The sequence below is a fragment of the Sorex fumeus genome, unplaced genomic scaffold (genome assembly GCF_029834395.1).
Source record: "Sorex fumeus unplaced genomic scaffold, SorFum_2.1 ptg000024l, whole genome shotgun sequence".
Taxonomy (NCBI): Eukaryota; Metazoa; Chordata; class Mammalia; order Eulipotyphla; family Soricidae; genus Sorex; species Sorex fumeus.
The window spans coordinates 49,395,705-49,413,543 of record NW_026606081.1 but is presented as its reverse complement, the minus strand read 5'-3'; the positions used below and the strand labels follow the sequence as shown (position 1 = coordinate 49,413,543).

The following is a 17,839-nucleotide window of genomic DNA, read 5'->3' as shown; positions in this document are numbered from 1 at the left end:
CATTCAAATTTAACAAAATGCATTGAAGTAGACTACATATGCATGATAAGTTCTATTTCATGAAAATAAACACAAGATGATAATCATTAATTTTGCTTCCTTCCTAAATCATTCTATCTGGCTTGTTGAAGAAAGTAATCATCTACCATCTCTTTCCCTCTTAGGCTGTGAGGTTGAGATTCTTGGTGTCAGACCGACTTACTGCCTAGAATATAAAACTGTCCCCACGGATATTAACTTCGCCAATGCTGTTAATGATGCTCTAGACTCATTCAAGTAAGTGTTTGTGATTTTTAGCCAGACCATTCTTCTTTCTTGTTTCTGGAACCAAAAGTGAATTGAATGCTCAGCCTGTAAGAGATGACATTGTGTGTTGCAGGCATGGTGAGTCTTTAGGATGGTAACTGTTAACTGTGAGCAGAGAATAATCCTGTTAAGTCCTTTCAGCCAGACATTGGAAATGTTGAACTGAGCGCCAAATGTTCCCAGGAATTTGGGGTTTCCTTCCTTCCTTCCTTCCTTCCTTCCTTCCTTCCTTCCTTCCTTCCTTCCTTCCTTCCTTCCTTCCTGCTCTCCCTCCCTCCCTCCCTCTCTCCCTCCCTCCCTCCTTCATTCCTTCTTTCCTTCCTTCCTTCCTCAAAGAAAATCATCTCCCAAAATGGAGAATCTGTGGTAAAAAAAAATCTCTTCATTCAGAAATGTCCACAGTATTTAGTGTATTATACTATCAAGTCTTTCTTTCCTTACATTCCTCCCACAGTTTTACAGGTGCAGAAATCAGTCTTCTCTTCAAGTCTGTATTCTTACTCGTTGCTATATATCTTTGCTGCTTTTTTCCACTTTGGGAAAGACCGTGTTCTTGAACATGTATTTCCGTTCTTTCTTCTTTCTAAGCAATTTTCTAAGCAAGTTTCATTCAATAAAAACTATCTTGCTTCACTTTTTTTTTTGAAAAAGTGCAGCAATCAGGAAAGTTATCTTCAGTTTATCAGGGAAATTAATCTACAAGATAGTCATCAGGACAGAGCCTCAAATTAGCCTCAGAAATCACTAGAAGGGGAACGTAAAATGGGAGACCAGGTGTGTATCTGCATTAGAAATCAGCAACCAAGAGGAAATGTGTGTTGGGGAGTTCTCATATTTCTAGGGCTGGACTTGAGGTCATCTTGGCTACTTGGCATGGGTTCCAGCCAAGATGGTTAACAAGATGCGGCAACTGTGGCTTTCATGTTCCAGAGAAGGAGTCTTATTTCAAGGAAGAAAAAGCACAACATACAGCAAAACCTAGGCCCATTGGAATAGCCCAGCACTGATGATGTGAATTGACCTGTCATTAAGATTACCCAAGACAAGAGAATTGACGATTTGTCCATTGTCAATATCATTCTTGCCACCCCTCGCCACTTCCAAGCATCCTGGGGAGAAACAGTTGACCTCCACATGATTGCAAAAGGAGATGACAGCATACTTGTCTTCCCTGCTGTGTAGAATGACCCATGGGGAGCTACCACGTGTTCCTTTGGGAGGCAAAAGAATATTCCAACTCCTGTTGACAGGTTAGAGAGCAAAGTTGAGTAGGACAAAGCAAGATCTGGAAGAAGGGACCTTTAAATAAATAGTCCCAATGCATAGTTCTTCTTATTTTTTTTAACTTCCATTTTATTTTAATTTTAGAATAGGAAAAATAATGTAGATTTTTAGTGTAGCAATACATAGAGTCAAGATAGTAGGGAACATTAAAGTTACCTTACATTGTTCTCGTGACTTAAAATTGATCTTTAAAAATGCACCATTGGTGGGATTGGTGTTGGAATATTAAATGTAATAAATTGTGTGAACAAATTTATAAAAATAAAGTAAAATTTTTTTTTAAAAGATTAAAATGCACCGTTAGTGAGCGCCCTATTCATTGTTACAAGCTGAGAAGTTTCTGCTGTCCTTTAAAGAAGCTCTTTTAATGTTTCTTGCAAAACTGGTGCCAAGAGTATAAATTCCCTAAGCTCTTGCCTGTCCATGAAGCTCCTTACCATTCCTTCAAACCTGAATAATAATCTAGATGGATATAGTATTCTTGGTGAAGTGTTCATTTCATTGAGCTTCTGTACTGTATATCCCCCCATACGCTTATGACTCGAAGAGTCTCATTTGATAGATCTGCTGTGAGTCTCATGGGCTTTCTTTTGTAAGGAAGTGCCTTTTTTGATTTTTGCTACTTTCAGTATTCTGTCTCTGTTTTAGGCATTTGTCATGTTGAGTACAATGTGTGTTCGAGTTTTTCTAGTTGGTTCTATTTTCTCTGGGACCCTTCAGGCCTCTTGAGTCTCTGTGCCCATAATCCTCAACTCTAAGTAATTCTTACCAATGATTTCTTTAACTATTGTTTCTTCACCACACTTGTCTTCCTGTCTGATGATGATTTCATTGTTCCTCCTGAACTCATTTCACAGTTCTCTGCTATGCTGTTCATTTCTCTTCAGTCTATTTCCCACCTTCTATTGTTTCATGGTGGTTTTCTTCTCCTCTTGGAGCTCCTTGATCTTTTGCTCAGTTGCTGTTCAGGGCTGCTATTGAGTTTTTTATATCACCTGCCATGCTCTTCGTTTTTATCATTTCTAATTGTGGTTTTCTCATTTTGACTCATTTGGGCTGGACTGACAGCACAGTGGGTAAGGCGTTTGCCTTGAATGCGGCCGACCCGGGTTCGATTCCTCCACCCCTCTTGGAGAGCCTGGCAAGCTACCAAGAGTATCTCGCCCACCTGGCAAAGCCTGGCAAACTCCCCATGACGTATTCAATATGCCAAAAACACTAACAACAAGTCTCACAATTTGTTGTGAGATGTTACTGGTGCCCGCTCGAGCAAATCGATGAACAACGGGAGGACAGTGCTACAGTGCTACATTTTGACTCATATTTTCTTGTGCTTTTCTGACTATCCCTGCCATAGTTTTGAGTTCACTAAACATTCTCATCGTGGTGTCACTAAAGTCATTGTCAGAGGACTTACTGAGACCATTGGTGTTGTTTGTGTCTCTGATAATCCTGCTTTTGCTCATTGAACTCCTTGGACTTCTACATGTTTTCCCCATTGGTTTTCTTGTATTCTTTTTGTATTGGAGGGGGGGGGTGAGTCTTTGTAGTTAGACCCCCTGGAGGAACGCTGAGGGATTAGGCTGGGGGTTGATCATTTTTCTTCCCTGCCCCTTGTCACCTACTGACAGGAAGTATAACTGTCAGCAACATTTAAGTTGCAGAGTACTTTAAGTGCATTAAGTGCAGTCACACCACTGCAAATGCGGCTGCATGATTCAGGAGGTGTTACATGGGCCAGTTATGATGGTGCAGGTCAGGTGTGGAGGCTGCTAGAACCAAATGGGAAGGGAAGGACTCTGCCTCCTGTTCTGGAATAGGCCCAGTGATGTCGGCCAGAGAGACTAGCCTCACCTGCAATGCATGTTCCTAAATCTTGTGACCATGTCTCCTATATGCCTTCTACTTTCTTTTTCTTTTCTTTTTTTTTCTTTTTGCGTCACATCCAGCGATGCTCAGGGGTTGGTTACTCCTGGCTCTGCACTCAGGAATTACTCCTGGTGGTGCTCAGGGGACCATATGGGATGCTGGGGATCAAACCCAGGTTGGCTGCGTGCAAGCCTACTGGTTGTGCTATCACTCCGGCCCGCTGTCTGCTTTCTTTTGCTTGCCATAAGAGCTCCCAAACCACATGGTACCAACCACTCACATCATGCCCTAGAACTTGGTGTGGCAATATTTTTGTGTGTGTGTGTGTGTGCAAAGCAAAATAGCACAGCACACACCACACAGGAGTCAGGCTGGGAAGCAGAAGAGCTAAGAGAATCCTCGACCTAATGCCATTTCCTACAGGGCCCAAGCACAATCACTGTCCCCTCTGGCCAGTTACATGCTGTTTATTCAAGTGAAGCTGCTTCATGATTGCCTGTTCCACTGGAGAGCCCAAATGAGGAGCATTTTACTACTCAGAACTCCCCTCGAAGTTCATTATTTTCTTTATAAACTTAAAATGGATTGATTAATCTTTTGTTCTTAATATCATAAGAATCTATAGAAACTTGAGGACTACAATTTTATATTCTATATCAGCCTCTATATATTGTTTCTGTCGAGCTCATTCTCAAAACTCTTAGATACCAGTTGAAGCATACTTAGTGTACACACACACATACACACACACACACACACACACACACACTTCTCATTCTTCTGGTTAGATCTGCTTACACACTGCCCTGGTCATTCTACTGTGAGTCTGACAAAGAGAGAGAGAGGATGGAATACAGGCACAGATCGTTTTGTTTGCTTGTTTGGGTTTTTAAGCTACACCTAGCGATTGTGTCAGCTCATTCCTGACTCTGCTCATGAGTAACCCCTGGCAGTGCTTGAAGGGCCATATTCAGTGACAGATATTTGAACTAGGATGATTGCATGCAAGGCCAGCACTGTAGTCCTCTGTACTATTTCTCCAGTCCGAGAAGAGGAAGATTTTGACAGAGCTATGAAGATTTTTTTTTTTTAATGTAGGAGTACTGCTATTTATTCAGAGGCTATGAAGATCTTGACCACAGCGACGCAGCCAGCCAGTGAGACATATTTTAGGAAAGGGTCCCAGCCAGAGAGAATATTTCAGGGAAGGGTCCCGGCCAGAGAGAGCATTTCAGGGAAGGGTCCGAGTAACAGAGAATATTTTTGAGAAGATTCCCAGCCAGAGAGAATATTTCAGGGAAAGGGTCCCAGACAGAGAGAATATTTCAGGGAAATATCCCAGTCAGAGAGAGTATTTCAGGGAAGGGCCCCAGGAAGGGGTCCCAGCCAGCTAGTAGGCCACATATGGCTAATTCAATTTCCACATTTGACGTGACCACTGCCTTTTGTGCTCAGAAAGCTATTTTTGTCAGTTTGAGGACTTACTCCTGACTGTTCAGGAATCTTGCTGGGCTCTGGAGGGCATAGGGGGGTGTTGGGAAGGGTATTGGCAAGGAAAGAGCCTTCCCCGCTGTACTATCAGGAAACTTTTTAGGCCCACAGGGGAAGTTGTTGGAGGTGTTTGCAGACTGGCACCCCCTGGGTGCTGAGCAGACAGGGAACCCTCCTCTGCCATATCCACCTTCCCATTCTTCCTCTCCACCTGCTGGCAGGATAAACAAAGCCCTCTAGCCTTGGGGGAAGAAGCTTCTCCCCAACCACCCTCTCCTTTACCACAGAGGCAGCTATCAGCCCATGGATTCCCCAGGGGGAAGTTGAGGCTCAGCGATGTCTTAGCCTTCAGTCTGAGACATCCAGATGTCAGAATTTGAGCCCCAATCAGTCTGATTCCTCTACTCTGCCAAAATTTTAAAATGGACTCCCACTCTGCCACTTGCTCTTAGGGGGATCATGCCAACCACCCCCACGCCACCCTGAACTTACCTCTGAGGGTATCAGGAGATGTCAAGGCCAGATAAAAGTTACATGTCTCCTGGTGACACCGAAAAGATGGCCAGGTGCAGCGACCGTTTCTTCTCTTAATAGTCCGCTCAACCTTTCCTTCCCATTGCCTCCATTTCTCTCTCCCCAATTCTTCTCTCTCCTACCTTCTTCCACAAGGAAAAGGGGCATAATAGTAAGAGGAACTTTTTCCATGGAAAGTTACATAGAACGTTTTTACACAGAACACTTGGGAGATGGGATTCCAGGGTGTCCTGAGACCGCAGAACGGAACACCCCTTGCAACTCATGGACCACTGGGCTAATGGCTTCCCTGCTTCCTGGCTTGGTTCCTAGACCTTACAGTGATGAATGAGCAAGAACAGACCCACAGGCTTGTCCGCCCATCACTCCTCACTCATTGGCTCCCTGCAAATGAGCTGCCCTGTGATGGAGGCCAGAGGCCATGTGGGAAACAGCTGGTGAGCAAGAATGTGTCAGCTCAACTGCTAGCAGGCGTGAGCTCTGAGCCTGGAAGGCACGGGTCCCTAGCATGCCTGTGTGGAGCAGATCTCTCCCCATCAGCGCGTGTTTCTGCCCCCTTCCCATCCCCCCATCACAGTCTCCCCTAGTCCATGTTCCTGGCTTCTGACCTTCACAACTTCCTGACCTGGAGCCACCAGCTGGCACCAACTGGCTGTCATGTGCTCATGTGCTACTTCTTACCAGTAGAATCAAGACTCCTAAAACAACCCTCCAGGTGGTCTTAAAGTATGACTATCAAAAGCATTTTGGGGGACGGAGTGATAGTACAGTGGGTAGGGCATTTGCCTTGCATGCGGCCAACATGAAATCTATCCCCAGCTTTCCATAGGGTCCCCCAAGCACTGCCAGGAATAATTCCTGAGTGTAGAGCCAGGAGTAAACCCTGAGCATCGCTGGGTGTGACCCCAAAACAAAACAAAACAAAAACACCATTTCACTGAACCAGAGGAGGATGTGGCTCTTCATTTTTCTTGAACATCTGCCCCACCCTGGAAACATGTGTATGAGACGTGCAGCGTGTATCAGCACATATTCAAGGTATATGTCTCTGTGAAAGCCACCACAGACCTCTGAGGCTGACCCAAGTGAAGGATTTATGGAAGTTTCTATTAGGTGGAGGAAATGTGAAGAAGCAGCTCCAGTCACTCTTTGGTGCAATGAGCCAATACCTCAAAAAAGTTAGGGCTGTGCAGGAAAATACCATCACTAAGAACTTTCTCCCATACCAAGGCAGCCTGAAAGGGTTTTTTTGTTCTCTGATGAAGATGCAGGAATTTGCAGTAGTCATGGACACATTGGCAAGTGTGAACAATGGTCACCTCACTGGGGAAGCCCCAAACAAAATAAATGCCTAAGCCTGTGCCCATGGTGGAGAAGGCCGGTCACCACATAGAGTCGGGGAGCTTGGTTCTATAGGAGAAACAAACACCAGGAGCCATTTTGCTGAACCAAAGTGTCCCCAAAAACCATCGCATCAATTTAGTCAACTCTAGGTCCCCAGAGCCCAGCTGGTGCCTTGAACCCAGGTGTCAACCTGACAGGTGTGACATGCCCAAGGATGAGGGGCGGTGGAGGTCTGTGGGCAGGACACTGAGGGCCTGTGGCTCCTGTGAGCCTCTTCCCTTCTCCAGGACAGTGGGATGTTCTGAGGAGAAGCTCAGGAAGGAATTCACGCCTGAGTTGGTTTCTGTGGCTGGTGACCTGGGAGGAGGGAGCCATGGCTGGCCGCCTTGTCTTTATCCTCAATGTCCATTTTTGTGGGACCACACCTGGCTGTCCTCAGGACTGACTCTGTGCTGAGGGATCACTCCTGGCAGGGCTTAGGGGACCAGATGAGGCCCTGGGGGTCAAACTTGGGTCAGGCGCTACCTGCTAGGCCACCTCTCTGGCCCCTCAGTTTCTGTTTTTATAGTATTTCCTCACACCCACAGAGAGGATTAGCCAAAGAGATTGAATTTCTTGTCACAAAAATATCATTCCAGGGGCTGGAGCGATAGCACAGCAGGTAGGGCGTTTGCCTTGCACGCAGCCAACCCAGGTTCGAATCCCAGCATCCCATATGGTCCCCTGAGCACCACCAGGAGTAATTCCTGAGTGCAGATCCAGGAGTAACCCCTGAGCATCGCCAGGCGTGACCCAAAAAGCAAACATATATATATATATATATATATATATATAATTTCAGGGACAGATAGTCCAAGGGTTTAGGCACTTACCTTGCATGCCCACTCCCTTCTTCCTTCCCTCTCCCTCCTCTGTCCTCCTCCTGAGCCCTCCACCCACTCCTTTTGTCCCTTGTCTTAGGGAGCAGGTGGCCTGTCAGGGCGCAGAGGCCTATGGAAGGTGAAGAAATGCCCAATGGTATTTGTAGCCTCCAGGGATCCTTCACTCATGCTTTTACCATTAAGGCTCCAGCCCAGACAAGGAGCTTTGCCAGAGGGAGGGTCTTCCTGGGACCCTCTGCTGCAGGTTGGACTTGACCCTCCACACTGGACTCACCTTCCTGGGTCTGCACAGAGCCAGGGTCCTGCAGGGGCGCTGCTGATGTCAGACCCTGACTGTGAGCCTGTGGGGTGGGACAGAATCTCATTCTTGGCACTTAGACCCTTGCTCAGGGCTTCACTGCTCCCCTGCAGAGGCTCCACTCACGAAGGGGCAGGAAAGGTGACGGGGAGGTGGTGGTCCCTTCCCAGACTCCAGGCATGCTCAAAACCAACCCCAGCCTGTGGGTCCATCCCCCACCCCAGGAGAGACAGCACGGGGTCCCCTTGGAGCTCAGGAAGGGAGATGCTGACGTCAGCTCTCGCCTGGCCCCTGGTTCAGGCATGAGGGGGTTGTGGCTTCCCAGAAACCGTTTGACTGGAAGCCGCCTCAGCCGCATCTCCCCCTGATCCTCCAGGAGTGGCCGGGCTGACCTGGCGGCCATCTACCATGAGCGCATCGATGTGGAAGGCCACCACTACGGCCCTTCATCACGGCAGAGGAAGGACGCCATGGTGGCCGTGGACAGCGTCCTGCAACACATGACCAAGTGGATCCAGGTGAACTCAGCCTCGGGGCTTCCCTTTCCCTCAGGGTCCCTGCTGTCTTCCTGACTGGGCGGCCCCTCAGCCATGGCTTCTCTTTCAGTGGAGGCCAGAGCCTTTTCAGGCGCCGAGGTCCTTGTGGGCTTGGGAAACATTTCCATGCCCATGGTACTCTCTGGCAGAGCTGGGAAGTGGCCCAGAGCTTTCCCCACTTCAGAACAAGTCTGTCAGCTGTGTGCGCCTGTGAGTTGGACCATGTCTCTCCCTGACTCTGCCACCCCTTTGCTGAATGATTTGGAGACATATGCACTAAACCGCCAGCACCATTCAAGGATCAAAACGGCTCCCTCACTCCTCCCCTGCCTCCCTCTGCCATCCCTGTGGCAACCACTCTAGTTTTCAGAGTCTGTAGACTTCTTTGTTGGCCTGTTCATTTGCTTCGGTTATTGGCATTTCGCCAATGAGAGAAATCACCTGGGAATTGTCTTTCCCTTCCTGATCATTTCCATGAGCTTCAACCTCTCCAGTTCCACCCGTGGAGTGGAGGAGGATGACTTTTATCTTCCTCTAATGGCCAGGGAGTGCTCAATGGGGTCCTCATGTCAGAATTTCTCTCTCCAGCCATTTGTAGGTCCTTGGTGGGTCCCATATTTGAGTATTTGTGGATCAGGCTGTGAGGAACACGGGCATGAAAATGTCCTTGCAGTTTCAAGACTCAGTCTCCAGGGGGTGATTATCTGCCATGGTCCTACTGGATCACAGAGAACCTCCTTGTTTCTTTATAGGAGGAATCTCCAGACCATATTTCATGGGGTTTGCACCTCCTCACACAGTGAGCCCAAGTCCCATTCTCTGAGCATCTCATCAGCGCCTTTGTCTTCTGCTTTTCAGTTCCCAGCGGGAAGGGTGTTGTTGCTGTTCTGGTTCTAAGTCAGCGGGACTGTATGTTCTATGTCTGTAGCATGGGTGAGTGGCAGGAAAACTATGAGCTCTGGAGGTTGTGGGAAGGGCCAAGGAGGTGACAATAGAGAGTGTGGCTCAAAGGCCAAAGGCCTGATGTACCATGTTCTGGCTGGAAGCGGCTGTGTGCAAGCAGTTGTGTCCCTGTCCCCAAAACTTCTGCTGGGCATTAGAGCTGTGTCTCTCCAGGGCAGAAGCAGGTCCCTGGGGTCATCGTGACCATCTTTGTCCACCCACAGGAACGGGACCTGCAGGACGACCTTGACGTCATTATCTTCTCAGACCATGGGATGACGGACATTTTCTGGATGGACCAAGTGATCGAGTTGAACAAATACGTCAACTTCAATGACGTGCAGCAAGTGAAGGACCGAGGCCCTGTCGTCAGCCTGTGGCCAGCTCCTGGGAAGCATGCAGAGGCAAGAGGTGTTCTGGTGGGGGAGGGTGCGGGGGACCCCAGAGCACCCTCTTTCACCCCCTCTTGGAGTTGTCTTCTTTCCCTGGAAGCTCTGATGAGCCCTTAGATTCTGCGTGAACAGCTGCAGATCCCTGCCTTCTGGTTCCTCCTCTCGAGCCTCCCAGATGGAGCCCAAGTCTCTGCCTCGGTGGAGGTTAAGAGAGTTAAATGGGACAGGAGATGTACAGGGTTTCACATGTGAAATCCTTTAGAAAGGATTTTCTAAATCCTCTTGGAGACAGAGAGAGAGAGCAAAAGGGTTAAGGTCTTCTACATGGCTGACCTGGGTTCCATCCCTAGCACCCCATCTGGGCTCCTGAGCACTGTCAGGAGTAATCCCTGAGCACAGACCCAGGAGTAAGGCCTGAGCACTGCTGGGGGTGGCCCCCAAACCAAAAGAGAATGGGAGCTCTTCTACTACTGGCCGGAATGCATCACTTCAAAGGAAATCTGAGGATTTGAGGGGACTTACTTAGAAAACTCTTTTTTGCGGGGGGCTCATCTGTTGGTATGCAGGGCTTACTCCCAGCAGTGTCCAGGGGACCATACAATATGCCAGGGATTGAACCTGAGTCTGCTTTGTGCAAGGCAAGTGCGTTCCCCACTGTATTTTCTCTCCAAGCCCCAGAAGGTTCTTTCTCTGGAAGAGAATTGTCAGTTGGCTTCGCTTTCATCAGGAAACCTGAGATGATGATGGGGCTGGCGAGAGAGGACAGGGGTTAAGGGGCGTGCTGCATGAGGCCAACCCCAACTGGAACCCCCGCCTCCACACACACACTGATGGTCACCCAAGCACTACCAGGGGTCACTCCTGAGCACAGGGGAGATGACTCCTGAGTCAGGACAAGACTCTGAGCACTGCAAGGTGTGCTACCCTCCCTCTTCGCCCCATCTTTAAAGAAGCTGGGGTGGTGATGGATGAGTAGAGGGCTGAGGACGCACCGTGGTTGACCTCAGACCCATGCAGAATGCAGGGAGCTCTGCCATCACTGGGGGCAGCTCCTAAACTCGTTCCCACATATCTGCTCTGGCTTGTGCGTGGCTGGGCCTTGGTGTGTCTCAGGGTCTTTGTGTATTTAAGAGATGGACAGAGAAGCTCGCTAGACTTACAACCAGCTCCAGGCATGACTACAGACCCACCAGCTAATCTGACAGTTTCCTTAACATCTTCTGTGGGGGACGCCCACACGCTGCCATGGGAAGGCCAATGACAGGGTGCCAGGGTCTGAGACAGCTCCCCTCCATCTCCTCAGCTGTGACGCCATTGACGAGGCCATGATAGTGTTGATGAAGCACTGGAGACAGTCAAGGTGTCTCCTGTCTGGCCCAGAGACAAAAGCTTCCTCCTGGCTCTGCTCACCTCCATTCCATACTCTAAAATCTGTTGGGGGGGGTGGTGGTGCGGGGGGTTCTAAGAAACCCTATTGTCAATCTTGCTGCTTTTCTTCACCCACGGTCCAATCACTGGTGATGGCTCTCTTATTTTTGCTCAGTGGAAGCATTGAACTTATCTACATGGGGTTACCATGAAGATCGATTTGCTCGAGTAAAGGACCTCCCGTTGATCATCGATTTGCTTGAGCAGGCCCAGTAACGTCTCCATTGGAGACTTTACTGTTACTGTGTTTGGCATATCGAATACATCACGGGGAGCTTGCCAGGCTCTGCCGTGCGGGCGAGATACTCTCGGTAGCTTGCTGGGCTCTCTGAGAGGGGCGGAGGAATCGAACTCGGGTCGGCCATGTTGGCTGCGTGCAAGGCAAACGCCCTACCGCTGTGCTATCGCTCCACGAAGATATCCCTAAATATTAAAGTAGAAAGAAAATCTTAGACATTGACTAACTCTCTCCTGACCTCAGCACATAGCTGCTTGCATGAATGTTTTGTTTTCCTGGAAAGGCAGGTCACTTGCTAATTCGACTCGTGCTTCAGAGCAAATGGGCTCCAGAATATCGATGCCAAAGCAAATTCTGGGCTGAGCTGAGTTCCCCAGCATAGCCTTTAAGTTAGGCTATTGCAAGCTGCTAAAAGCAGTTGGTTGATTATTCAAAAGCGGAGGATGTGTTTGGGCTATGTTTGTTGTACAGCATGTGAAGGACACAAGAGTTTGTGGGCCTGGGGTATGTCACTAGCTTTTCCATGTACCCACACCCTCTGCAAATGTCATTACTTCCCTTAAAAACTTGGGGTTTTCTTCTGTAGGAAATTGTAATGCCTGGGGTTACGGGACCCCCTTGTCTAAAGAGTCCAGAGGAGAATGATTTGTCAGAGTCCAGTTCATTGACTCAATTTTATATTCTATTCTCTCCAGGAATTTTATTTGGCAAAAGGCCATCAAATTAACTTCTGCCCATTGATTTTCATTTTCACCATTAACAGTTAAGCTGCTGCTAAATCTTGGAAATAACAGACGGTATTTGCATCTTCATCAAGAAATGTTGGATTAATGCATGGCAAACAAGTCCTAGTACTTTTAAGAGTCCAGTGTTTGTAGGATATGCTTTAGGTCAAGGCAAGAACAAATTCTCTTTCTTTGGATTTGTTGGCATTTATTTATCATTTTGGACATAATTATTTTCATTTGTTATCTTATTATTGAATGACCCATGAGAATAACCCAATGGTATTCTGAAATCTGTGTAAGCTGTGATGCGTGACATTGTAGAGGATTGCTTTATGCTCACCAGGCATAAGAGATACAGCAATTTCCTGCTACAGATCCCCTCACCTTTTCTGTCTCCGCCAAGGGAACTGCTGACTAAATCCTGAGTCATCACTTCTTTACCATGGATGTTACTCAGTTTTGTACTTACTCCAACCTTGTGTAATAGACATAATCCATTTACAACTTACTCCCTTTAGACTTAGTGTTCCTGGAGATTGTGGCAGCTGGGTATTCCTGTGGCTATAGTTCAGCTACTTTCAGAGTTGAAAATCTTATTTTTCATGACTGTATGGTATTTCATACATTGAAGACCTTATGGTACAAGCACGAAAGATCAAGTACGACATCATTGGTCTGACCGAAACGAGAAGACATCAATTCCATCATGCTGTTTTCGACACTGGAGAAGAACTGTTCCTTGGAACATGTGATAAAAGAGGCGTGGGTGGTGTCGGTATCCTTGTCAACACAAACTTAGTCACGAGCATTGATTCATTTGAATGCCTAACAACCCGAATCGGACGATTACACTTGAATAAATGTGGCTCACTACCGGCAGTTTCTATCTTTGTTGTCTATGCACCAACATCCAGTTATGGTGAAAGAGAAACTGAGAAATTCTACATGGAGCTGGAGAAATTCTATAAAGAAGATCACACCTTCTACAAGATCATTGTCGGTGATTTTAATGCCAAGATAGGACCAAGAAGATCAGTCGATGAACTCCACATTGGAACCCATGGCCTGGAATGGAACGAACAGGGTGACAGACTGTCTGAGTTCATCATGTCAACCAAAACCTTCCATGGTAACTCACAATTCCAAAAGGCTGAATCTAAACGTTGGACATGGGAGTCTCCCGATGGACGGTTCCACAATGAAATAGACCACATCATATTCAATCGGCGGTTTTGCCTAACCGATGTTGCTGTTGTCCCAAAATTCCAAACGGGATCAGACCACCGTCTTCTTCGTGCAAAATTCTACCTCACAGAACGAGGAGAAAAGAATGCAAGGTTTAAGAAGAGGACTCCCAGAACAACCACCAACTGGGAACTCTTTGGCTCTGTTGCGGCAACATGGGAAGATGCCGTCATTGACAACATTGATGAGGAATACGATCGAATGATTCAGCACCTCCATGATTGTGCAAGGAATGCCAAGAGAGAGATAACCACAAAAAACCGTCTTTCTTCGAACACTCTTGAACTTATTCGCCAACGTGACTTGGCACGTGCCTCAGGCAACCACAAGCAAACGTCCGAACTGGCAAAACAGTGCAGAGAAGCCATCAAGGATGACCTCAAAAACAGGAGAGCAGCAGTACTGGTAGATGCAGCAGAAGCTGGAAAAAACATTCGTAATGCCCGCCTGTCCTTCACCAACTACAAAACCAAGATGACTGCCCTCCGACATCATGATGGATCTATCACATCTTCCAGAAGGGCAATGGAGAAGATTATTCATGACTTCTACTCAGATCTCTTTAATAGCCACATCCACTTGCCCACATACCACATACCACATGATGGATATGTCGTTCCCAATGTTCTCCCTTCCGAAATCCAACATGCCATCTCGTCTGTAAAGAAACAAAGAGCACCTGGCCCAGACAAGATCAGACCTGAACACCTGAAGAACTTACCATCAGTACTCATCAATACATTGGCTCGACTCTTCACACGCTACCTGTCTGAATGCAAGGTTCCATCCCAATGGAAAACCAGCAAGACTGTACTACTATACAAGAAAGAAGACATCCACGACATTGGCAACTATCGCCCAATCTGCCTATTGTCTGTCATCTACAAACTATTCACTCGAGTCATCCTGAATAGGATTAGCAGAACACTAGATGAAGGACAACCATGTGAACAAGCTGGATTCCGAAAAGGATTCAGTACCATCGACCATATCCACACAGTAACCAAGCTCATTGAGGTATCTCGGGAGTTCAAGATGCCACTCTGTCTAACGTTCATTGATTTAAAGAAGGCCTTTGATTCTGTTGAGACGGAAGCGGTCATAGAAGCCCTAGCCAATCAGGGCGTACAAACTCAATACATCAGGATCCTTCGTGAGCTCTATTGCGGATTCACTACCAAGATCTCACCATTCTACAAAGAAGTAATCATCCATATCAAGAGAGGGGTTCGGCAGGGTGATACCATTTCACCAAAACTCTTCAGTGCCACCCTTGAGAACATCATGCGACGGCTGGAATGGGAAAACATGGGAGTGAAGATAGATGGTCGACAACTACACCACCTCCGCTTTGCTGATGACATCGTTCTAATAACACCAAACATCAACCAAGCGGCACAAATGCTGAACGACTTTGACCGTGAATGTGGAAAGGTCGGACTACAGCTGAATCTTGCGAAGACAATGTTTATGAGAAACAGCCTTGTTCCTGACGCTCCATTCGCTCTCAACGGAACCACCATCTCCGAATGCAACAGTTATATATACCTAGGTCGAGAAATCAACATGATGAATGACCTGGCACCTGGGTTGCGCAGGAGGAAGAGAGCGGCTTGGAATGCCTTCAAGAGCATTGAAGAAATAACTAAAAGGACAAAGAACCTCCAGCTACGAGCACATCTCTTTGATTCCACTATTCTTCCTGCATTAACATATGCCTCAGAGACCTGGACCCTACGAAAACAGGATGAGAACACTATTCGGGTCTCTCAAAGAGGAATCGAAAGAACTATGCTTGGAATATCACGATTCACTCAAATGAGAGATAGAATCCGGAGTTCTGATCTTCGTCAACGCTCAAGAATCAGGGACGCTGTCTCATTTGCCAAGACATCAAAAATCAGATGGGCTGGACACGTAATGAGGTTTACAGACAACCGCTGGACTAGAGCCATTACTGATTGGATTCCACGAGACATCAAAAGATCACGTGGACGGCCACCTATAAGATGGTCAGACTTCTTCGTCAAGACCCTAAATGATCGGTTTGAGGCTCTACATGTTCCTAAAACGAACAGATACCATTGGGCTACGCTAGCACGCAACCGGGATGAATGGAGACGTTACTGGCACCCGCTCGAATAAATCGATGAATAATGGGGATTAAGTGATTAAGTGATTAAGTGATGGTATTTCATGACAAAATCAAGCCATGATCCATTTTTCCCTTCCACCTTTACTGGGCATTGTAGAATAACATTGGTTTGTCCCTGGCCGCAGGGAGCTTAGGTTTATTGGGTTGCACCCATCACAGTGCTCTCATTCCTCTGTGTTTATCTTTAAATTCTCTGTCCTCTCTTCCCCAACCGGTTAATCACCCATTTTCCCTAAACAGTACCTATGACTTGTAAAGTCAAATTACTCAGAAATTTCTGATTTTGTATTTGTAAGTGAAATATCGTTTTTCTCCTCCCCTTATGTCCTTTTGCATAGTTTACTTCAAAGCAATGTCCTTTTTGTATAGATACAGGAATACAGTTAATGCTATGCTTTTGTAACTTGGGAGTTAATTGACTCTGAATAATATTTACTCCTGGGAATCTAGTCTCTTGAATTAAGCCTCAGTTTCCCTTAGTTCCTAGCACCCCAAAAGCAGGGTCCCAAGGAGGGACTGCATGGACCCAGAGCAAGCTGTGAGCTACCCTGGTATCGAAACAGGCCAGGTTAAGTGCCATAATACTTAACTATAAGTTAAGAGCACGGTCATGGACAAATTCTGTCATGATCCAAAGAATAACAACGGGATTAGGACCCTGCTAAGGTTAGGAAAGACTAATCTGGCCTGAGCACTGTAGTCTGAGAGCTATAGCGAGATGTTCCCAGGAGAGCCAACCTACAAGCTTAATGTATCCCTTACTGTATCCATAAGGCTGGAGCAATAGCACAGCAGTAGGGCATTTGCCTTGCACGCAGCCAACATGGCCGACCTGAGTTCGATTCCTCCGCCCCTCTCGGAGAGCCCGGCAAGCTACCGAGAGTATCTCGCCCGCACGGCAGAGCCTGGCAAGCTACCCATGATGCATTCGATATGCCAAACACAGTAACAACAATGTCTCCAATGGAGACGTTACTGGGCCCACTCGAGCAAATCGATGAACGATGGGAGGAGGATGGTGACTGTATCCGTACAAAACGCACAAAAAAGTATGGACATTAAGAAGTAGAATTAAGATGAATGTTTAAGTGGTTATTGGACTAAGGAAAGGAGAAACACACCCCTAGGTGGTATTTTGCCCTTGAGCAGATCTAATAGCTGCAGGAGATCTTTGTCTTATCTTAGAAGAGCTTCCTTCTGAAGGAAGGGCTTTACATATGTTGATTGTGCTACCTCGACTGGGTGTAGTTGCTCCCCCAATCCTGAAATGTTGGGCTCTAGACTAAGGTGGCAAGATGGAGCACAGGGAAAAGAGAGACTAGCATGGGGGACAGGAGGAGACGGGAATGAGGGGCAGCGTGAGACTAGAATGGGGCACTTAGTGAGACTGGAACAGGCACACGGGGAGGATGGAATAAATGGCAACTGATCCCCGACAAACCTGGCAGCCCCGTTCCCTCCTTCCTGTGTCTGCTGACGGCAGTGGCAGGCTGGGATGGGGAAGTGGCACAGGGCCATTGAATGCACGTGGCAGGTGAGAGAGACCATGCCACCACCGCCACCACTCACTTATTTATTTATTTATTTATTTGCTTTTTGGGTCATACCCGGCAATTCAAAGGGGTTACTCCTGGCTCATGCACTTAGGAATTGCTCCTGGTGGTGCTCGGGGGACCATATGGGATGCAGGGAATCGAACCTGTGTCGGCCATGTTGGCTGCGTGCAAGGCAAACGCCCTACCCGCTGTGCTATCGCTCCAGCCCCTCATTTATTTTGTGAACACACAGGGCATGTGAGCTGTTTCTCTGTGTGCCATTTATCCCTCTAACCCATGAACAGGGCCTCCCACTTTGTCTCCAGGCATTAACTTATTAGACCTTGAACTTTGGATATCCTCAGTTTTATTAAAACACCTTATTTCCTGAAGAATACAAATATCTCATTAATTTTCATTTGGGAAATTAATGGGCCACACCCCCAGTGGTACTCCAGGATTACTTCTAGCTCTGGGCTCAGGGACTACTCCCAGGGATGCTCAGGGAGGGCATATGTGGTGTTGGGGATCTAGCTGGAGTCAGGTGTGTGCAAACCAAGTGCCTTATCTCCTGTACTAACTCTCTGGCCCCAATTTCTCACCTTGATGTTGATTGAGCTATGCAGTACTTGG

General features: G+C 47.2%; 1 protein-coding gene across 1 annotated transcript in view; it reads left to right on the top strand.

Moving 5' to 3' along the window:
• Nucleotides 1-17,839, top strand: part of ENPP6 (ectonucleotide pyrophosphatase/phosphodiesterase 6) — a 95,139-nt gene that overhangs the window by 59,996 nt on the left and 17,304 nt on the right. Inside the window, exons 3-5 of the mRNA XM_056114215.1 lie at nt 165-276; nt 8,384-8,525; nt 9,710-9,889. Of these exons, the coding sequence (XP_055970190.1) occupies nt 165-276; nt 8,384-8,525; nt 9,710-9,889 (434 nt within the window). The remainder of the gene's footprint in view (nt 1-164; nt 277-8,383; nt 8,526-9,709; nt 9,890-17,839) is intronic.